The 20,940-nt window shown below is 41.7% G+C and overlaps 1 protein-coding gene across 2 annotated transcripts in view; it reads left to right on the top strand.

Moving 5' to 3' along the window:
* LOC104126553 (rap1 GTPase-activating protein 1) overlaps positions 1-20,281 on the top strand; it is a 41,741-nt gene extending 21,460 nt beyond the window's left edge. Inside the window, exons 6-18 of one of the 2 annotated variants that reach the window (XM_035894556.1) lie at positions 4,169-4,272; positions 5,791-5,869; positions 6,160-6,213; positions 6,304-6,387; positions 6,639-6,739; positions 7,377-7,506; positions 7,763-7,918; positions 10,650-10,721; positions 10,897-10,983; positions 11,672-11,806; positions 13,396-13,542; positions 14,754-14,857; positions 17,208-17,328. In XM_035894556.1, the coding sequence (XP_035750449.1) occupies positions 4,169-4,272; positions 5,791-5,869; positions 6,160-6,213; positions 6,304-6,387; positions 6,639-6,739; positions 7,377-7,506; positions 7,763-7,918; positions 10,650-10,721; positions 10,897-10,983; positions 11,672-11,806; positions 13,396-13,542; positions 14,754-14,857; positions 17,208-17,328 (1,374 nt within the window). Of the gene's footprint in view, positions 1-4,168; positions 4,273-5,790; positions 5,870-6,159; positions 6,214-6,303; positions 6,388-6,638; positions 6,740-7,376; positions 7,507-7,762; positions 7,919-10,649; positions 10,722-10,896; positions 10,984-11,671; positions 11,807-13,395; positions 13,543-14,753; positions 14,858-17,207; positions 17,329-20,163 lie in introns of those variants that run through there. The other variant, XR_004842057.1, reaches the window with a different exon arrangement.
* The last annotated feature ends 659 nt before the right edge of the window (positions 20,282-20,940 follow it).

The following is a 20,940-nucleotide window of genomic DNA, read 5'->3' on the forward strand; positions in this document are numbered from 1 at the left end:
AAAGGGTTGTCAGGCTCTGGAATGGGCTGCCCAGGGAGGTGGTAGAGTCCTCATCCCTGGCGGTATTTAAAAGAAGGATAGATGAGGTGCTTAGGGACATGGTTTAGTGGTGGGATGGCAGTGTTAGGTTAAAGGTTGGACTCGATGATCTCAAAGGTCTTTTCCAACTAAAGTGATTCTATGATTTTGCTTTTGTCTAGTTTGTTCATCTTTGGTGCAATTGCTGCTACTGAATAGAGAAAAATTACTTCATTTCATCAAAAAGAACCCAAGCAGTAAGAACATGGCAGATGTCTTAATAGCTTTATAATGTCTCAGGCAAACTGTCAGCGCTCCTTGTGTATTCTGTTAGTCTTTTCCCTTGGCCTCATGGAAGGTACTTAATTGCTTTTACAGAGGTGCATTTGAAATCCAGAACTTCCTTTCAGACTGCCTTAAATAAACTGCTTCTATGGCTGAATAAATTTGTACCTATACATAGGTCATCTCAGCTCCAGGGTATCTTGTCATCGCTGAGTTGCAGTCTTCAGTATTAACCATAAAGTCTTTTGATGGTTCATCTCTAACTTCAGGACAGCTAATGATAATTGCTGTTTTACGTTGAAGGACTCTTGGTCTGCCTTCTGTTGCCTATGTGCTTTTACAGAGAAAGAAAATTGCAGAGGAAAAATAAAAATTCATAACAAAGGAAATTATACTCTTGTTCATACATACAATTACTCAGATCTCAGTTTAAAACCCAGGCTTACATTTGGGATCAAGCTAGGCAGCCAGAGTAGCTTTGACAAAAATTCACTTACTTCAAGACCTCCACTAATTCTGGTGCCTGTTCCCCTGTGAAGATTGCATCCCTTTGTACAGCTCTGCCTGGTTATGCTGGCTGCAGAGCTCATAGCCTAGTCTCCAAAGCAACTGAGATCCCAATGTGTCAGACCTGCTGGGGTCTGGCTTAGAAGTCTCATCAAAAGGCATCCTTTTTTCTGGTCTTGGCAGCTCAGTGTTACTTTTGGCTGCAGCTAACCTCAGGCTTTGGCTCCTATTTGTTCTGCCTTCTAGTCCTGACTTTCACTGGCATTGTGCCGTCTTTTTCCTGAACAGCCTGCCTTGGGCATCCACCCTAGCATATGACTACTTTGGTTTATGGACTTTGATTCTAGACTTTAACAGACCATTGAGCATGCTCCTGTTTTGCTCCTTGAATTCAGGAGATCTAGTCCTCAGATGCTCTGTCTTTCTGCCCTTGGTCACAACGGTTACTGCACCTGATTCTTGTTCACATCCCAAAAATCTGTTAGTATCCTGAAAGTCATGGTCAGGAGAAATAAACTGTGCTCTCTGCCTTTGTGGCTTCCTTTAATCTCAGTTTTTCTTCCCACGTACAGATAAGTTCAGTCACTACCATTGACTTCTGTGATTTGAACATGGTAGCTAGAGGCCACGTTATTCTGTTTGAGTCTTTGCTGCTCTTTACTTATACTGTCTCTTTTTCAGGACCCACTCATTCAGTCTGCTTCAGCAGAAGGTAGACTCTGCTTGCACCAGAAGCCATGAAAGTTTTTTGCCATAAATCAGTGGCAGGGCAGTTCTGGGTTTTTTCTGTCTCAAAGAGGAAGTGAGGACAGTGATATTTCTAATACTTAAAGAAACTCAATAGCTTCATTTTTACATCCAGGTTCAGGGTAGTGACTATAGTCTTAGTTATTCCTTTTTTTTGTTGTCCAAAGAGGGGATTGGTTTATGTCTATTGACTTCAAGATGCCTATGTCCACATAGATATCAAAGTATTTCACTAGATGTATCTTTATTTCACAGTGAGTCAGAACTATGACTAATACAAAAAATTGTTTACATTTTTTCCACAGCAAAAGGCAATCTCACCAGTGTGTTGGGAGAGGTTGCAATCCACTGGAGACAGACCACCTTCTGTATTTTCTAGGCAAGAGGCTGAGGAAGGAACTCTCAGACTACCAACTCTTTTTGATCAGATTACACAGTTTGCTCCCATTGACTCCTTATTATTATTTAATTGTGTCTGGAGTATTCCTTTCACAGAACACATTCCAAATAGTGTGATTCTGACAGCACAGCTGGACACTTAACTTACTGTCCCAGTGCATAACACTTCTGTGTCATGCACAGGGATGCATTTATACAATGTTTCCTCTGATGCTCCCTCTGAGACTTGCAATCCTGGTTACTGACTTCGTGTTCCCTGGATGTCTTCTCAAGTTGCAAGTGTCTCTGTCTTTGATTTGAGATGACTGCTATTCTGGTGGCAGAACAGCCCAGTCATTATTTGCATGGGAATGGTGTTTTATCTCTCCCCTCTATGTTTGACCGTGGCAAACACTTTGTATTTAGGCTCAGGAGATAATTTTTACAACCAAAAAGCATAAAACCACTGGTTTGCATTGGAACAGAATCTGTACACACTAAAATGTATACAGAGGACTTTGATTATCTCTTTCAAGTAAGTTGGTGATGGGCAATGCTATCAGAAAATATATCAATGAACAAGATAGCAGTTGGTACCTCTTCTCTGTGAAACAGTTGACAAGTGGTATTTGGGAATCAAGCTCCCCATTAAAGTGTGTGCGTTTTCTCTCCTGTGAGTATCTCACTCCTCAGTGAGTCCTACAGAACCACAGGTGGGAAATCCAGCTGGATATCTTGAAATACATAATTTGGGATTTGGAAAATCCCAGGATTTGTCTGCAAAGATAGCAAAAGAAAGCCTAGATTTTTCTTTTGTCTGCACTGAAGATCTCTATGGACACATTGCTGATTCCACTGTCAGCAGATTGCTGTGTGACTTTCTCCTGATGTTCGCAGTCCGAAGGCATAATGGAGGAACTGATAATTCTGCCTGCTGTAGGGTAGCTGAGACTATTTTGGTTTTGGGATTCTTTATTCTGTTTTATTTTGTTTTATTTATTATTTTGCTTTGCTGAGAAGGAGTCTTACCCCAACTTTCATCATTGCTAGCTCAGAAGTACCATACCAATCTCACTATATTCTCCTGGGTTGCAGGCTAAATACTGGAAAGTGCTACTACCCCTTTCAACATAAGTTCTCATTAGCAGCAAGAGATCAAGATATTACTCTAATCAAATGTAATCCAAAGAGAATCGTATCCCCTGTGTGACATTCTCATTGGTGTCTCTGTCCTAATTATACCTTAAACCCAGTAATTTTGGACTGTTCGCTGAAAGCATGAGTTCAGTCTCAGCTGTTTGTTTGGTCAGAGTTTCTGTAGCAGTCAGTTCCAAAAACTGGCCATAAAGTGGTTTTCCACTAGGAAGATGGGAGCAATCTAAGCATTTCTGGATGATTCCACCTATATGGTATTCTCATTGTGCTAGAGGTTTCCATTCACATCCCTTGTCAAAAGGCTTTTAACCTTTTGAGGTTAGCAGTTATATATATCAACATATGTTACATAGATAATATCTCTCTCTCAATATATAAAACATATATAGATATACCCAAGCCATTGGAACATGGCTTTATACCTAGGAGAAATGTGTGGCCACAGCCACTTCTATATAGAGCCTGTGAAAACGTTTGCATTATGGTTCATTGTTTGACTCCTGGTTTGAGGCATGCTCCACTGAAGCTCAAGCAGTGTTAGGGACACTGCTGAGAGCAGTTTTCATCTGCAGAGTAGTTACTTGGGGCTCTGACTGCATTCTCCTTGAGATGTGAGTGCTCTTAGAGATCAACTCTTTGGTATAATGATCCTGCCATTACTGTTTGTATAGAAAAATTCCCATGACCGCATCCAGTTGAATGTGCTGGAGTCCACTACTTGGTCATGCAGAGTCTGAATGGATACAGGGAAAGTTGATGAACATACGAGTTTATTTACAAGAAACTCGATTTCTTCAAAATGTGTTGCTGAATGTTCTCATCCTATTCCTTCTCAGGAGCCCTTCTTATGATGGAGAGCTGTGAGGGAACTGAACTGACAGTGGATGAACTTTGATTGATATGCTCATGCATTGATCACCAAGGGGGCTGGGAGACAGCATATGCATGTCTTCAAGCATGCCATTGCTAGTTAAAGAAAAAATTAGCTAATCTTGAGTGACAGGTTGTATGTAAAAAATTTGGTAAACTTCTCTGGGAAGCATGTTGGGAATAATGAATTTTGGCTTCCTGTTTTCAGGAGCACCAGAACTTTTACTCCAGTGACATGTCCTTGGGCTACCTGGTACTTTCTGTGAAGTATGAACAGATCGAGAAACAGGAAAATCTGCGCCTGTTGCTGAGGTAACAGTGGTTGTTGTTGAAGTGTATTTCACTGTGCTGTGTCTCTCATCTTACCTTGAGCTTCCTCTGCACAGATGTCGGTGTGAATCTCATGTCTTTCTCCTGGAGAAGACTGCAAAGGAACTTCTGAGCCTTCTTTTCTTGCCTTCCCCTCTGAGTTTCTCTCAGCGGTTTCCTTCAGGAAGCTGAAGTGGTTTTTGCGGGCACATCTTTATAGTTCCTGTGTGAAAAACATTTGCTCTTCCTTCAAAAAGGAAGTTTTTTCTGTTTATCCTGTTTACTTAGAGACATGTGAGTGCTCTCTAGGAGAATATGGATTCCCCGATGGAGGGCAGCTTAGCCTAGGCCTGTCTTTGGACTTTGTACTTGAGATTAAGGCTCCCTTGAAGGTGAGCTAGAACATTACTTAGCTTCCCAGGATAACCTATGAAGTGCCATAACCTTTAGGGCTTCCACAGAGAGCCATTACCCAGAGAGAGCTGCTGAATGAACTAGAGGAAGAACAGAGATAGATCTTGCATTGAAGAACAGAGATAGATCTTGCATTGGTGAGAGGCACACTGCAGAAAAGGTTTTTACCACACTATGGGCTGGGTGCACTTCCAGTAGGCAATATGCTACTGGAAGCAGCTGATGTGCAGTTGCTGCTGACAAGGGCTCATCCAGGACTGAGGGAAAATACTGGTTGCATAGGTGTCAGTTACAAGAGAATCACTGGTGGGTTTCTTCCATTTTAAGTGGAGAATGCTTCAGAGTGCCACGAGGAGCAATAATCTGGGGCAGGGGGGAAGAGACTATTTGAGAGCTGTGACAGGGAAGGTCTATCTGAGCACAGAAACCTTCCTACATGAAAGAGACCAGTGAAGAACAAAAGGGTAGTAATTCCTCTATTAAGATATCATGTTATATGCAGCACCTCTTGCTCAATAGCTTGTTTATCATAGTTTGAAGAGGACTCTGGCAGCCCGATATTTCTTCTCCCCTAGGAAGGTATCTCTCCTTTAATACATATGTAGAGAGAAAGGAAGCTTTTCTCCATCAGCTTTCTGGAACAATGCTGTACTGGTTTCTATCTCGTATACTTTGCATAGATCTACTTTCCTTGGCTGACTCTAACAGACCTTTTTATCAGTCTTTCAGACCCTCATTGTATGATCTCATGAATCCATTCTAACGCTGTGTCCATGAATTGTATTTCAACATTTAGATTTCTGTGAAAGAAAATGGTGGTGGTGGGGGGAAGGTAAAGATATTTCTTCAAGCAAGAAAAGAATGCAAAGGAGCAAGAGACTAAGCATCCCTGTTTTTTGTTCCTTTGCTGCCCTCAACAAGTGATGAGCAATAAGAAATGTAAATACCTCCATTTTCCAGTGATTTTATGCACCAGGCTTAAAATTAATCCTCTGGAATTAACTGCTTCAAAGATAATCTTAAGGAATGGCTACTCTTTCTTTAAAGAGCCAGTGTTGCTTATGTCTCCCTTCAGCTTTTGCTCTAGTGCTTTTTGTTTTGTGTCAGGACTCGGACTGGCACCAAACATGACCTGATCCCCATTTCCTGTCTGAGTGAGCTTCCCAGTGCTGTCCAGATGGCAAAGGTGAGATTTGTGCTTGCCTGTTCACTCTCATATCCCCATTCTTCAAGTTATTTTCCCCTCTGTCCTCCCATTTCCCTCTTTTCTACTATTCCCCAATAGTACTGTCATATACTTCACTTTTACACTTCCATTTAGCATCTTTTCTTTCTCTTCTAATTTTACCTCATAATTTTTGCCTGAAGGGACTCCTGTCAGATAATTATAAGCAGTGCCTATGCTGTCATGCCCACAACAAGCTAGGGCACATGATAATCACACTTCTGTTTCCCTCTCTCTCTCTCACTTGACAGCTACTGTGTGAGGATGTGAATGTTGAACGCTTCTTTCCTGTCCTCTACCCCAAGGTATAATGTTCTGCTAAGTCTGTATGTCCCTTTTCCATCAAGGTCTGGCTAATGATGTCCAACTGATAATTTGTATTTTCATTACCTCAGGCTTCACAGCTTATTGTTGCGTTTGATGAACATGTCATAAGCAATAACTTCAAATTTGGGGTCATCTACCAGAAACCTGGACAGGTAGGCTCTCTTAGATCCCACAACACTGAAGGCAAAGCAAAAAGAGTCAATTCTCTTAGCTTAAATGTAATAACAAGGTCTGTACTATCCTGTGAAAAATATAGACGCCATAAAGAGAAAGGATAGAAGCTTGCCTTAAGTTGATTGATTTGTGTGTGCAGGTCCTCAAAGCTGGTTGAACTGTGTATAAAAATTACTGCCTGTTCTTTATACTGCTTGTGCTCCTTATGACTTCTCCTTTCCTTTTGAAGACGACCGAAGAAGAAGTCTTCGGTAACACAGAAGAGAGTCTGGGTTTCCTGGAGTTCCTGGATTTCCTTGGTGACAAGATTCAGCTGCAGGATTTCCGTGGGTGAGTACCCTGTGCCATTGGAAAGCCAGACTGAGTTAGGGAATGCCGTGTGTTCAGAATCTGCGACTCTGTTAAAGCCCTGCTTTCAGAAAAGTGCTGAGTCCTCTGAATCCCAGTGCAGATGGAAAAGCCCAGAATGCTTTTGTCTACCATCCTGTCTGGGAACCAGTTGGAGCTTAGGTCTCTGCTGGTATTTTCATTTAAAGGTCTCCTGGTGTCTCAATCCGACCCACAGTATGAGTAAAGAATAATTTTACTTGATTCTGTAAATGTAAGTTTGTTTCACAATGGTAGGGGTCAGTAGTGTTTTAGTCTGTTTCTGTGGGACAGCCGGTCCTTTCTGTGGTTCTAAAATACGGATCGTGTTTCTCAGAAGAATGCCAAAGAAAGTAGCTCCTTTGTGGATCCCTGGTTTAGCTTCATAGCTTTTAGCAGGCAAGTTTGTTCATCAGCAGAAGCATTGTGCAGCTTCAGTCATCTGTTTTGGGAAGATTTGGTGCCCTACGATCACTGACTTCTTAAAAATCACCTGTGATAATGTTGATGTACCAAGCTACTTTTACTGATACCTTCTTTCTTCTCTCCACTTTCTCATCTCTGTCCTGCCTTACCTATGGCGTGGTATGGATTTGCTCAGGTTCCGGGGAGGCTTGGATGTCACTAGAGGTCAAACAGGCACTGAGTCAGTCTATACAAATTTCCGGGGCAAGGAGATCATGTTTCATGTGTCTACAAAGCTGCCCTTCACAGAGGGAGATTCCCAGCAGGTATTGGAAGGAGAACTAAGGAATTGGACTGTGTGGCTAAGAGGGGAGGGGTATTTGATGAGGGGCTACTCAGAGGGGAGAATGCCTAACTCTGTAATGCTGGGAATTACAGCTGGAGTAATGGTAGAAGTAGTGATGAGGGGTTTGGTTGAACAGATAGGTTGGGGATGCTAGACAGACTGGTGTTTGAGGCCCCATCATACTGTTCTATTCTTTTTCACTTGTCTTCTCATGTTACTATTGTTTTCTTCTCCAGCTTCAGCGGAAGCGTCACATTGGGAATGACATTGTAGCCATCATCTTCCAGGATGAAAGCACGCCTTTTGTCCCTGATATGATAGCTTCTAATTTCCTACATGCCTATGTGGTAGTTCAGCTCACTCATGGCACCACTGGGGACACTCTCTACAAGGTAAACAAGATCCAATAGATTCCTCTGTGCTGGTTTACTGATACTGATCCTCGGAGTGGAATCCTGTTCTTGGGCCTCTGGGAGAGGTAGAGGTTCAGCCAGCTGTCATCCTAACAGCTTTGCTTGCTCTGTTGGTAAACTTGATCAATGTTTTCAGTGAAAGGCAATAATTAGATCTATTACCAGTAAACCTAGAAATCCAGTAGCTGCCACCAGCTCTCCTTCCCCTTCGTCCACTCTTTAATCTCTGACCAGGAGTCTCCTTCTTGCTATGTTGTTCTCTATTCTATAGGTTTGCAGAGGTCCTGTCTGTTTGGTGTGATTGCTACTATTTAGCAATCTGTGTTCATGTTTGTTGAGTGTTCAGATTTCATAAAGCTATTGATAAGCTGTACCCCTGTACAGAGGTGAGGCTGAGAATGATTAAAATTCTGTAACACAAGTATTTTAATGAAGGGGATCCAAGACTGCTTACTGCCTCTACCTCGCAAATAGAAAGTTAAAGAATAATTCGAACAATTTGTTAAGTATCTGCACATGAAACTAGAATGTACTTGTACGCATTTCAATGTAGTTGATGAATTTCTGAAGCTTAATGCTTGGGAATTGAAGCAGGATGAATTCAGAAAAGAAATTTTTGTTTACATCCAAGAGCACGATGAGCAATGGATGCCATTTTGGGAGATGTCTTGCTTGCATTTTATAAGTCAGGTAAAATTTATTCACCTGACTGACAGACATGTCTGCATTGCTCATGCTGCAGAGCACAGTACTGAGAACTTGCAGGTTGTTGGACTAATCTATGGAGTCCGAACCAGCTATGTCTGCTTTGCGGGATCCCAGAACAGATGCCCATCTGGCAGAGAAGTGCTACCTGTTAGGGCCCTCCAGTTGAAAGAAGTCCTGCTACAGCATGAATTCCCTGTCTGCAGCCTTTAGACATAGCTCTTTTCTCTGTCACGTGACTGTATGGATGTCTGTATAACTTTTATGTTCAAATTTCAGTCATGCTTGCATTCTGTGATGGGTTTTCCATTGTAGAAACATTTTAATCAAAGTGCTGGGTCTCATATTATGTAGGAATTCTGATTTGGTGACGATGAGTCCTTATGCCTTGGAGGTCTACAAGGACACCAAGGATATCATAATTATGACAGGATCCCCATCTCCTTTCCCACCAAAGAGGGTGCTGGGGTGCTTTCATTGCTCTGTATGCCAGGTCTGTAGTGAGACAACAGCCTCATGTTGATCAGGGGCATGGGGTTCCAGTTCTCCTCTCGCTCTCTGTTTTGTAGGGCACAGAAATTAATTGGTGGTGGTTTTTTTTTTGTTTTTGTTTTTTTTTTAATGACAGGACAAAGATCTGGGAAGCTTGTTGTTTGTCCTGTCTCTTCCTGATGTTGTTTTTGTCTTTGTGTGTTTGCAGTGGCATTGTTTTTGTCAGTGTAATAGGGTTGCCTATATCATTTCATGAAAAAGAAATCCTACCAGTCAGGACCCTAGAGCCAATCCAGAGTTTCTGTAAAGGCTTTGCCAAAGGGGTTTTAACTCATTCTGCCTTGAGAGCATTCCAGTACGGAAGAGACTGCAGTTTGGGAAGATGTTTTTCAATCCATTGTTCCATTTACTTAAGCTTAAGTGCCTAGTGGTTAAATTGGAATATTAATGGAATTTATTTCTTTGAATCAATTTTTACAATCGGAAAATTAAAAATGCAAAGCAGGATTTTAACGGGTAGATATCTACTGGGAGGGAGAGGGAGGCCTTGTAATTAGGGGACCTGGCCTACAATTGTGAGAAATCTGAAATGAGTCAAGGGCCCCTTCCCTCCTATCTCTCGTTAAACTCATGTCTCTCATTGGCTCTGTGATGTTTACACTGGAGTGTTATTTTGAGGCAGTTGCTGTTAAGTTGTTCTGACATTGTTCTGTGTTGTATGAAATGGCAAATAATGGTATTATTCCATCTCAAACATGACAAAAAAAAAACCCCTGAAATGTTCTTAAGTGCTGTACGCATCTGGTAAGATAGCTGCATATAATTATAGGTAAGTGCTGTGAAGATCCAAGCGACAGTATGTAAAAATTGGGCTGCAATACAGTTACATTTTTTGGCATTGGTATGTCAAGTAGGAGCATGCTAAAAAAAAAAAAAAACAAAAAAACAAAAAAACAAACCCCCCAAAACCCCCAAACCAACCAACCAAACAAATCCGAAACAGCCTCTGCATGGATTTCCTTATCTCTTACTGGGAAAGTGCTTTTGTATGCTTACCACATGTGACTCAGAGGGGCTGTGTTGCTGAGATACTCCCCTCAGTGTGCAGTGTATCTACACTGAGGATTCTCTTGTCAAAAAAAATAGGTCAATTGACAAAGGTTCTTCTAGTAGAGGTAAATCTTGCAGGCTGAATAGAAGCATCTTTTTTTTTTTTTTTTGTTCTAAAAACACTGGTTATTATTAATATTTATTACAAATATTTTTTTTAAAAAGTAATCGGTTCAATTATTTTTTGTTGCTCTTACTATGTGCACGTCTAGCTGATTAATTTCAGGGAGATAAATGAGCACATCCATTCACTGAATACAGAAAACAGATGGATGCACAGGACAGCATATTAGATCTCTTTTGGATATGTAAACAATTCAGGAGGTATCAGATGTACTACAGTAGTTTGAAGGGTTTGATAATCTCACTTCTGTTATGATACTTATTTTTTCCCCTTTTTCAGGTTTCAGTCACAGCCCGAGATGATGTCCCTTTCTTTGGACCCCCTCTGCCAAATCCAGCCATATTTAGAAAGGTTTGTTTCTCTGGTCCAGTGTTAGATGGCCGGGGGATATGGTACATACCCTTGTGTCCGAGTCAGTCTGGCTAGATGACTTTGGAGGTCTAAAGAGTCGTAAGGCAGAGCTTTCCTCATGTGATATCTTTATTCCTGTTTTCATCTCCAGTCTAGTCTTCATCTTGTCTTGTAGAGTGCAGAGTTCCGTGAATTCCTCCTGGTCAAACTCATCAATGCTGAGTACAGCTGCTATCGAGCTGAGAAATTTGCTAAATTAGAGGTAGGTCTATTATCTGGCTGCTTCCATTAAAATTATAAAACTGTATTACTGCCAGATTAAGAAAATCCAGTATAAATTTTTTACTTTCTTCTACTTGTAATTTTGTGTTGCTTAAAAAAGGAAGATGAAATGCAATCATACTCAGCTATGTGATGCTTCCTTTGTATTTCAAAGTCGGCTTGATAGAATATGAACAGAATGTGAAAGATCATTTACATTCTAATGCAAAGATCTAATCCTCAAGTAAGAATGGGAATATGATGCATACATTTTGCTGGAGGAAATTCTCTGTTAGCTGAAACTCAGTATTGTGCTACAGGATGCGTAGCATGCTGTAAAAATACCGCCGGTTTTTGTTCAAGGTACCAAAAATCTGTTCCAGACTCTGCTGCTTGCCTGATCTAGAAAAAACTGCCCTCTGTTTCATCACCTGTAAAAAAAAAAAAAAAGTACTGATGTCCTCTGTGACTTGCTTTAGAAAGAATTTAAAGGGGCTGGGTATTACTGTAATATATTCCCTAACGATATAGCTAAAACCACTTCATGCTGTTTAAATTCATTTTCATAGTGATTTTGGTTTTTTTTTTTTTTTTAAGGAAGATGTGAAACATTGTAAAAATGGGGTGGTGGTGGGGCAACACCTCCACTCCCAATAATAGCTGTGTTTTCATTCCCACTGTTGATGCAGGAAAGAACCCGGGGTGCCCTCTTGGAGAGCCTTTTTGAGGAGCTGCAGCTTCGAAGCCGCAGTATGATGGGATTGCCCATAGGGGAGGATGACAAGATAGAGAATGGCAGTGGGGGCTTCCTCGAGAATTTCAAGGTGAGCTGTAATGGACTGATTCCTTACCCTGTTGCTCACACTTTTCTCAAGCTCATTGTGTGTCCCTCCAAGGAATATTGACCCTGCTGATCAGCTGTGGTTAGGGTGAGACAGAAAAGAAGTCTTTCCATCCAGCAGCGTTTCTTTAGAGCGTCTTCAACTGGGCTTTACTGTATCTCTCAAGAAAAGACATTTTTTCCCTTCCTGTGCTCCTTTCTTACAGAGCTACAGCATGATCCAGGGTGGAATTCCATATTGTCCTTGGGAAGTCAAACTCTTTATGCTTCATGCTGGTGTCCAGTGTCAGATAGGGTTTCACTCCATGACTTAAAAAAAAGGTAGTGAGTGTTTGCAAGAGGAATTTCAATAACTAGTAGCAAGCAGCTTTCAGTTTCTACACCAGATCTCTTCCAATTAATTTTCTGAAGGAGCCGCAAGAGCCACAGCAAGGGAGATTCTAAAATATCTGTGAGTGTACTGTCTAGAAAAAACTGTGATGCTCTACATACCCTCTAAAAGCTGGAGTTAATTCACCTTTGTTCAGTGTAGATGACGCTTCCCTGCCCTTCACCACCCCCCCCCACCTTTTTGTTAAATAAATCAGGATTAGGTGACACTTTTAAAAGTGATCAACATGATATGAGAAAGCAAAAGCAAAGTTTTTGTATGAACAGGCAAACAGTTTTGAACAGATCATATAGAGAGAATCTTATCTCACTTTCCTATCTACTTCCCCTTTTCCATTGCTGTGAGAAATGCCTCACCACTTAATAATAAATTATCTGTCTGGACAAAGAGAGGTATTATAAATAGTATTTCTTCAGATGACCTCTGCCTGCTTTGTATGGTGGGCTGGTTAGAGCTGTTAAGGGCTGTGAAACTAATCCATTCACATGAGATTTGGTAGTTATATGCGTAGCTTTGGTCAGAGCTGGGATGCTTTGTTAAAGTATATTTTTATGTACACTCTGCCTTGCCTGTGCTGCTAACCAGGAATTTCATACCCATCCATGTCTTACACTAATTATCCCAAAATGTCCTTTTCTGACTTGTAGCAGATGCTGTGATTTACATGTCATGTACACAGATGACCTTTGTAAAAGGCTGGAAAAGGCTGAGTAAACTCAGAAAATGGCTTTTTCAAATGTTCCAGATTTTGATACTGCTGATACCCTTTGGAACCAGCACTCAAGTTCATGCAAAACTGAACCTTACAGTCTTGAACAGGAGTTTGATTTTGTGTTTTGTAGCCTGTACTGGGTAGGACTGCTCCAGATTATGCTGGTTTACCCAGTATGCTGGGATACTGGTAGGGCTATCTCTATTTATTGCAACAGGAAAAGGGAGGTGAAAGTGGAGAATATACTTGAGAAAGAGTTCTTCCCTGGCAGTGAGCACCATGAATCAGCTAGGACCAAAAGTGGGTAATATCTAACATGCTGCCTTCTAGGAGTTAGGATTTTTGTGGTTCTGGTGTTGGTCTGTCACAACTTTCCACCCAATCTGTGGTGCTTTTCATGCTGCCCTACCGTGTGCATGTCTATATGTGTATCTGTGTTTGTCTGTTTCCCTGCCTCCCTTCTGTTCAGCGGGTGATCAGAGGCCGCAGCCAGAGCCTGGATACCATGGGGATATCCATGAGAAAGCAGCAGCCAGCCACCCTGCCCAGCCGCCCAACTACAGCTGGCCTTGCCCTCAGCCAGAGTGTCACCGAGGGCCCTAAGGCCATTGCTGCGGTAAGGTATTTGGGAGGGCTGTAAGAAGAAACCTGGCATACCTTTGCGACCCACCCATACGTTTTATTTCTCTTACCCTATTTGTCCTCTTGTCCTTCTGTGAATCTCTTTTTGTTGTATCATCCCATTTCACAAGCGGTGACAGCATGTGTTGCAGTCTGTTTTGTCTGTGCCTATATCTAGCCCCAGTTCATCTGTAAACTAGAGCTGCAGACTGGGAGAGGAAAGCCAAACATGATTCTACATCAGACATCTCTCTCTGCTATCCTGGATTAGATCCTGTACGTTGCCATACCTTAAAAAAATGCATGCACTGTGGTTTGACCAGAATGGTACTGTATTGTCATAAGGCAAAGAGCTGAGAACACAAGGACTCTAGATCTGTTCCATTTCCTTAAATTTCACCAATCAGATTCTTTTCTGTAATATAAACAAGCGCACAATGTTTATTCAAGGTGCTGTTTTGCTGTAAATAGACTTTGCATGTTGGGAACAAACAGCAGAATTAATAAAGTTTGGGGTGAGAAAAAGAGTGAATATTTCTAGTCACTATCAAAGCCTTTCTTATTTGATAGGGATACTAAACATATGTAATAATAACTCCATGACAGATGCTTCCAGAAAAGGAACCATGTTTCTGATGCTGGAAGTATGGTTACCTTGGCCAAAGTACATCCAGCTGACTGTGGTCTCTGCGCTAGTGATGTCAATACAGGCAAACTACAAAAAAAATCGCTGAGTAAGCCAAGAAAGGTGCCTTTCAGTGTGGAAATTTCTTGGTGATAGTTTACTCAGTTGTATGCATTCTTTATGTCAGCATAACAAAGTCACAGAATAGTAATGACTTGAGTTTGCTGCTGCCTCCTCTCCTTCAACTTCTAGTTTTCTCTGCCGTTCTGATTCTGCCTCTCCTTCTCCCATCATATGGGGATTCCCTCTCCCTTCCTGAGCCTATATACTGGCTGTGTATCTTGTTCTGCCTTTGATTCTGTATCTTTCTGTCTCTTTCTCATACCACCTTTGTAAGCCCTAGCTTCTCTTTCTCACTGACAGAAAGTACTCCTTGCACCGGTGGAGCTGGGCCACGCTATTGTATTGCAGAGTAAAGGACAGCATCTGGATCACAAACTCCCTTTCCCAGGCTTCCAGTTCTCCATTTTTCCCTGTCTTGTTCCCTTCCCTCCTTTCTGTCACACTTTCCTTTTTTCTAGTCTTTTGCCTTGCCTGGTAGGAGCCCATCGCGTACTCGAGCCAGCCGCTTCCATGGGCGACGGAGTAGTGCCATTGGCATTGAGAACATACAGGAAGAAAAGAGGTATGAGCTGTGGGAAGATGAGACAAAGAGAGAAAAAAAACAGGAGGAGATGAGAAAAGATAAATAGAAAGGCACATACAAGGACAGAAAGGATATTGACAGGAGTGAGAATGGAAATGATTGTTATGGGAAGAAAAGCCAGATTATCAGCTAATGGAGAAATGGACAAGTGACAGGAACAAACAAAATTTTAAAGGGCATTTGGAAATAGGGAGAATCAATATTTGAGGAAGAAGGGACAAGGTTGCTTGAGGAACTTAGTAAGATCGCTCTTAAAAATTGTGCAGTATGATCCAGGAATTTGGTTCTCCTGTTCTGTATTCACCACTTTTAGATAATAGTCAGATGAAAGGCTTATACTTGAGAAGGGGGAATAGGGTGCTTGCTTGCTTGCTTGTTTGTTTTCATGTTAAAAAGTTCAAAAAGACAAAGCCTCTGATATCTTAAAAAAATGATGTTTTTAAAAAAACTTTTAAGTGAAAGTGACTAATATTTACCTTATATGGTCTGAGAAATAATTATGATGGAGGGGTAACATACAGGTTTAAGGAGTGATTTGGAATGTTTGACAATTACAACCATTCAAAAATTGTCTACAGGTCATGAGAGATTTAGTTAAAACAATAAATTTGTGTCTGTTCTGGCTGCGATGTCTTTGTAAGATTATACAGTGTCTCAAAAGTCACATGAGTGCTCTGCATCTAATATACAGTTTTCCCAGTTGCAAGAATTCCAGGGAACAGCTTAAAGACTCAGTGTATAAGGGGAAAAAGCCATCTTTAATGTGGAAACTAGTGATTTCACAACAGGAAGAATTACTTTCCCTTCTTCCCAGTTATTCTCTTGGACCTTTCCTTATGAGGTGCCTATGACCTAATCCAAATAAAACTTTCTTTGAGAAAAATAGACTCTTCTGAGACGACTTCCCTGTAACAGTCTAAGCCAACACAGCAGCCACAGCTCCTCACTACTTTAGTTTTGTAGCTTATGCTGCTGTGCCCCTCAATCCATTACTTTGTGTACAACATCCTTCACTATCCCCTTAAAAGACCTATAGAAGCTTTCTACAAGGAAAAACCCCTGGATTTATTTTTTATTTTCTTTTTTTTCCTGCTCTTTATTAGGAGGTAATTGGTATGCTATTGGGTTTATTTAGCTTTCATTTGCTGGTTTGTAATCTTAGATATGAGGAACAGTGAGCCTTATCTTGTGTTTTGTGAAAGACTTTTTGAGTGATTCTTCAAGGTGCAACTGGTCTGTTCTAACAGTTCATTGTTACTGAAAAGCAGATATCACACTTCCCCTATCCCAGTGTCTCTTTCAACTACCCAATTCTGTCCCTTTCCTTGTGATGGCTCAGATGCTTAGTGGACCCTTCATGGAACTGATTCAGCCTGTTAATCTAACAGAAAAAGTATCAACTTTCTTTCATTGGATTAATTGTCTGCCAGGTTCAGCCATGAACTGGGTCATGGAGAAGTCTGATGGGTACCAGGACTGATGGAAAGTACACTCAGCAGGAGTGGAGGAGGCTGGAGAAGGCTCGCTCTCTGGCAACAGTGAGCTCAACATGTCGTGTGTGACTTCACCCTGAAGCTGTAGTTTAATGATACTCAGGCTTTGATGACAGAGCTGACCCAGTCCATCCCGCTTGTTCATATGTCCTAGAAGTTTCAGGGTTGTTGTAGTTTCAGGATCGTTTTTTGTCAGGATAATTTCCAGTTTCACAAACAGTTGTATTTGCCCAAGTGAGGGAATGAGGAACTGTGATGTGAGGGGTACAGGTAGGATCAACTGACTGAGAGAGCAGAGGAGGAACTTTGTGAGCTCCATCACTGAAGACACAAAAAAAAAACCAACAAAAATTTGAGTTTTCCAGTCCTTAACTAAACATACCCCGCTTTTCAGTTACTCACACAGACAGCTTTCTGCAGAAGTATCTTGACAAGGACTAGCAGCAATAAAGCTGTTGTAACCATCCTGAAACACGGAAATTGGCTGAATCCTTTTTCCTTATGCAATAAAACATACAAGCTCTCTAATTAATCCTAAAGCTTCTTAAGACTAATGAAATGGGGAGGGTAGAAGAAAAAGTTGAAGAATTAAAGGAGAATACTGAAATGAATTTAGGCTTATATATCAATTCAAAAAGAGTTTACAGTTGACCATTTCTAATATAGTACCCTCAACAGGTCACATGAAAAGGGCAGACTCCTTACAACACAGCTGCATTTGCTTCCCTTTCATGTGTATAAGACAGATCCAGCTCTGTATTGTGGCTTGTAAGGAAGTGTTAGAATAGATGGTTAACTCTGGCCCTAGGGTATAGCTGGTTTCTCTTTTGTCCCAGCAGAGACACTGCAGAGAAGATACAGAAGGTGCTGGACAGTCCAGGAACTTTCTTTGACCTGAAGTCTGATGGATCATCCAGTCCCAGCTCCCCAGAGTTCCCCAGCAGGAAGAGCAAGTGAGTTGAAAATAATTTTAATATTTGAAAGATGCTCACTGTGTCTGGTATTGGCTTAAGAGTGGTGCATGTCTTGCTCTGTTGGAGGCTTTACTGAGATTGTTCACATCAGGCATTGCAGCATCTTAAAAGTTAGATGTCTGGTCATGGCACAGTAATTCAGAGCATTTAAGGAAGGAACTCAGCTTTCTTAAACAGCCAGTGAAGAAAGATTGGACCACTTAAAAGTGATTTTGGCTATATCTTTACTGTAATGTTAGCTTGCGTCCAACAGGATACACAAAGCCCTAGCTGTCCAATTATCCATACTTACTCATCTATATGTTTCCTCTATAGTTTGCTCTGGCGTGATTTTGGAGCTTCACGGAGAAGCTTGTCAAGGGTATGTTGGGATGTTGGACTGTATTTGAGTTCTGCCCCTTTAAACAGGATTCATGCTGCTGCTCCCAACCAGCGTGAACTAGATTGTCTTCAGTCCTCCCAGAGTATTACAGCGAGTGTTACAGCAGGGTCTCATGTGTTGCACCCATGTTTCATTGCTAAAGCACGCCATACCACACACAGTGTTCTTCTGCAAAACACTTCATGCAGTAGTCTGCAAAATAGTTCTCCAGTTTCTGGTGGTCAAAAACTGGAAAAATGTGCTTTCCTGGTAGTGCAGCTTTGCTATTGCTAAGCCATATTATGATGGGATGTGATCCTATCTAGGATACTTCAGGATTTCACAGAAACCACATGTGTACATTTCCAAGACTCTAGAGCAGCCTAGATCTAAGACTGCAGCTGACTTTCTGGAACAGCTTGCCATGCCTGATTTTTTTTTTTTTTTTTTTTTTTTTTTTTTTTTCTTTTCATGAGAACTTGGATGAGACCTGTGGCAAAAAGGGCACCGAGTACTTTGTAGTAGGGCATGTACCTTTCTCAGGACTGGGGCTGCTCTAAGAGAATTTCAGGAAGTACCCTAGAGCCAGGCCTCTATGGTTGAAGTTGCTCCAGGTGCCAAGTCTGATGAGGAAGGGCCTTCCTTCCAACTAGACCCAATGCTCCCTAAGAATTACAGGCTGGTGACTATCTGTAGTAGTTCAGCTACCCAACTGTATGCTGTAGCACTGCCCAGAATTTTGTTGCATCCAAGGTGCAGAGTTCTGGTAAGTACATTTTTGTGATACTAGGTTTTGCGTTGGGTAGGTGTCCAGAATTTTGGTGGGGAAGAGGATGGAAGCACAGCTAGGAGATGGGGACCATTTAAGATGCTAGCGCTGGCAGTCAAGGAGAAGAGAGAATGCAGAACATGGAACTGCTGATTGGTCAACAACTCCCATCTTCCAGTATTACCACATTGTTCCACCTCCCCTTCCTCATCCTCCCTGGAACCTTGTTAGTGAACTAGAAGTTACTGGCTAGGCACATGTGAGGGACTCTTGCTCTGATTAGGTTGCTGAAGTAATCTTGGATAATCAGCAAGAATTCTGCATAGTAAGAAAACATCTCATAGCTTGGCTAGTCCTGGTTACTATGTGTGCAAGTCCAGGAAAAAAATTATGAAACTTTCTTGACATCTATTCCTGATTTTTTCATTTGATTGCGGGCTTCCCCACTTCCCAACCCCTATTCTCCATTCATCAGGTGAGGAGGTGAGCCAGCTGCAATGGCTGTTTCAAATTGATATCACAGGCTTCAGAGAGCAAACATAGCATGGTATTTCACTAACAATACTTGCATGAATATTGTTTATGCACATGAGGCATGACCTGTATGATTTGCCAGTGTGTCTACTTCTGTCCCCAGGATTCTCTCTGTGCGTCTTTTACCATTCATGGATTCAAAACCACTTGTACGATCACCAGAAAAAGTCTTTTCACAGTTGCGGTGGTTTAGCCCATTCCTGTTTACAAGGTGGGATGTAGCATGGAGCTTTGCACAATTGGTGATTAGATGGAGTTAGAGTTGTGATTTCAGAGTTGGGGACCAGCCCATGTGCAGTCATACCTTCTGCATCATATCTGGGACAGGGAATCAAGGACATGTAATTCCACCATGTAAAGCACACCATTTTCACCAAGACAATATTAGCACAGTATGCAGGAATAGGCTAGGAGTGCAACTCTAACAGTCTGTCTCAAAAACAGTTCTACTGAAATAGTCTACTTATTGTTCATTAATTGTGGAACCACAACTCAGGATCATGATACAGGCATATTTCTAACGCAAAAAGAGTTCCAGCTGGCTCTAGAGTAATTTATGCAGCCGATACTACCAGGGATAACATTTTTAGTATGTCATCAATCCACTCCTGGTTCTCTCCAGGGAGTAGCATCACAGGAAATTTCTCTACCACAAGAAGTCCAGCATGTTGCTGCTGGTCTTAAATAATAATTTCAGATTCCAGATTTGAATGATCTTCATCTATGTTCTACTAAAATAAACTGGGAAATAAATGCAAAGATAACACATAAGTAATAGATTAATTCTTTTACAGTAGAGACAAACCAGCACTTTCTGTCCTCACATGCTGATTTCCAACACAAGTTTCTGCAGGGATCAGCCTGTAATCCATGAAACCACATTGTTCACTTGGGCTAACAGCATCTTCTCTCCCACATAAAGGGTCAATTGTCCTTAGTTTTTGCTCCACTGTCCAGGTAGTCTTCCAAATAATCCTTCTTCCCAAGGGACAGACTCAAAGGAATGAACCTGGGTTCTAAGTAATCAGGTAGTGAAACTCCTCAGGATCAGGCAGCTTTCTGGGTTGCATCTGAAAAATCAAGCACTGTACCGTGTATGTCCAAATCCTAGGAGAAGTACATGGTTTTTTTGTGTGTGTGTTTTCCCTCCTCAGACACATCTGAGTGGGGACATCAAGCCAATCAGGAGTGGACCGGATGCTACTCAGTCATTGGTTACCTCACTGAAGATACTGGCAAGACTTTTGGGGTGAAGTCAGAGTCCTGGCTAAGAGGAGCATGAACTTACTTAGAGGACCTCAAAGACTGTGGAGAGACCAAGTAGCACCAAGTAATGCTCCACTGGCAGTTCCTGGAGCAGGAATCCTGGGAAAGGGAGATGGATGGATAGCTCCTATTGGAGCATTTTGGCTCTGTGCCCTTCCCATTGCCCAATCAGCAGCCACTGAATCAACCTCTACTAATGATGGGGGAAGGAGGCTACCTTGAGTGCCTCCCCTTCTCCTCCCCTCAGATGAGTGAGAAGAAAACAGCTTGGCCCGCAGAAGGCAAGAGCAGAAGAACATGTTTCCACCTCTGTCTCTAGTGCCTTTGGATGACATAGGTCAGGAAGTGCAGTGCAGAGAATGAGGATGGAGAAACCTGCTGAGGAAGGATGCCAAGAAGGAGATACTTTGTGGAAATCTAGGTCCCAGCTCACTTAAATTCATGTTACTGATTTGCTCTGCCAAGGGAGAAGCATGTTGGCCTTCATTTCCTCCAAAATATATTTCCTGATCTCCTGAGGAAATATCTTTGGCCTCTATTGGCCCTCTCATTACTGTTCTCCCTGTTGCATGCTGGCATGTAATATGCCTGGGACTTTAGGTTTCATTACTGCTTGTAGGTCAAGACTGGCCACATTTTGCAGTGTTTCTGAAGGAATAAATATA

This window comes from Egretta garzetta, unplaced genomic scaffold (assembly GCF_000687185.1).
Source record: "Egretta garzetta isolate BGI_Z169 unplaced genomic scaffold, ASM68718v1 scaffold85, whole genome shotgun sequence".
NCBI lineage: Eukaryota > Metazoa > Chordata > Aves > Pelecaniformes > Ardeidae > Egretta > Egretta garzetta.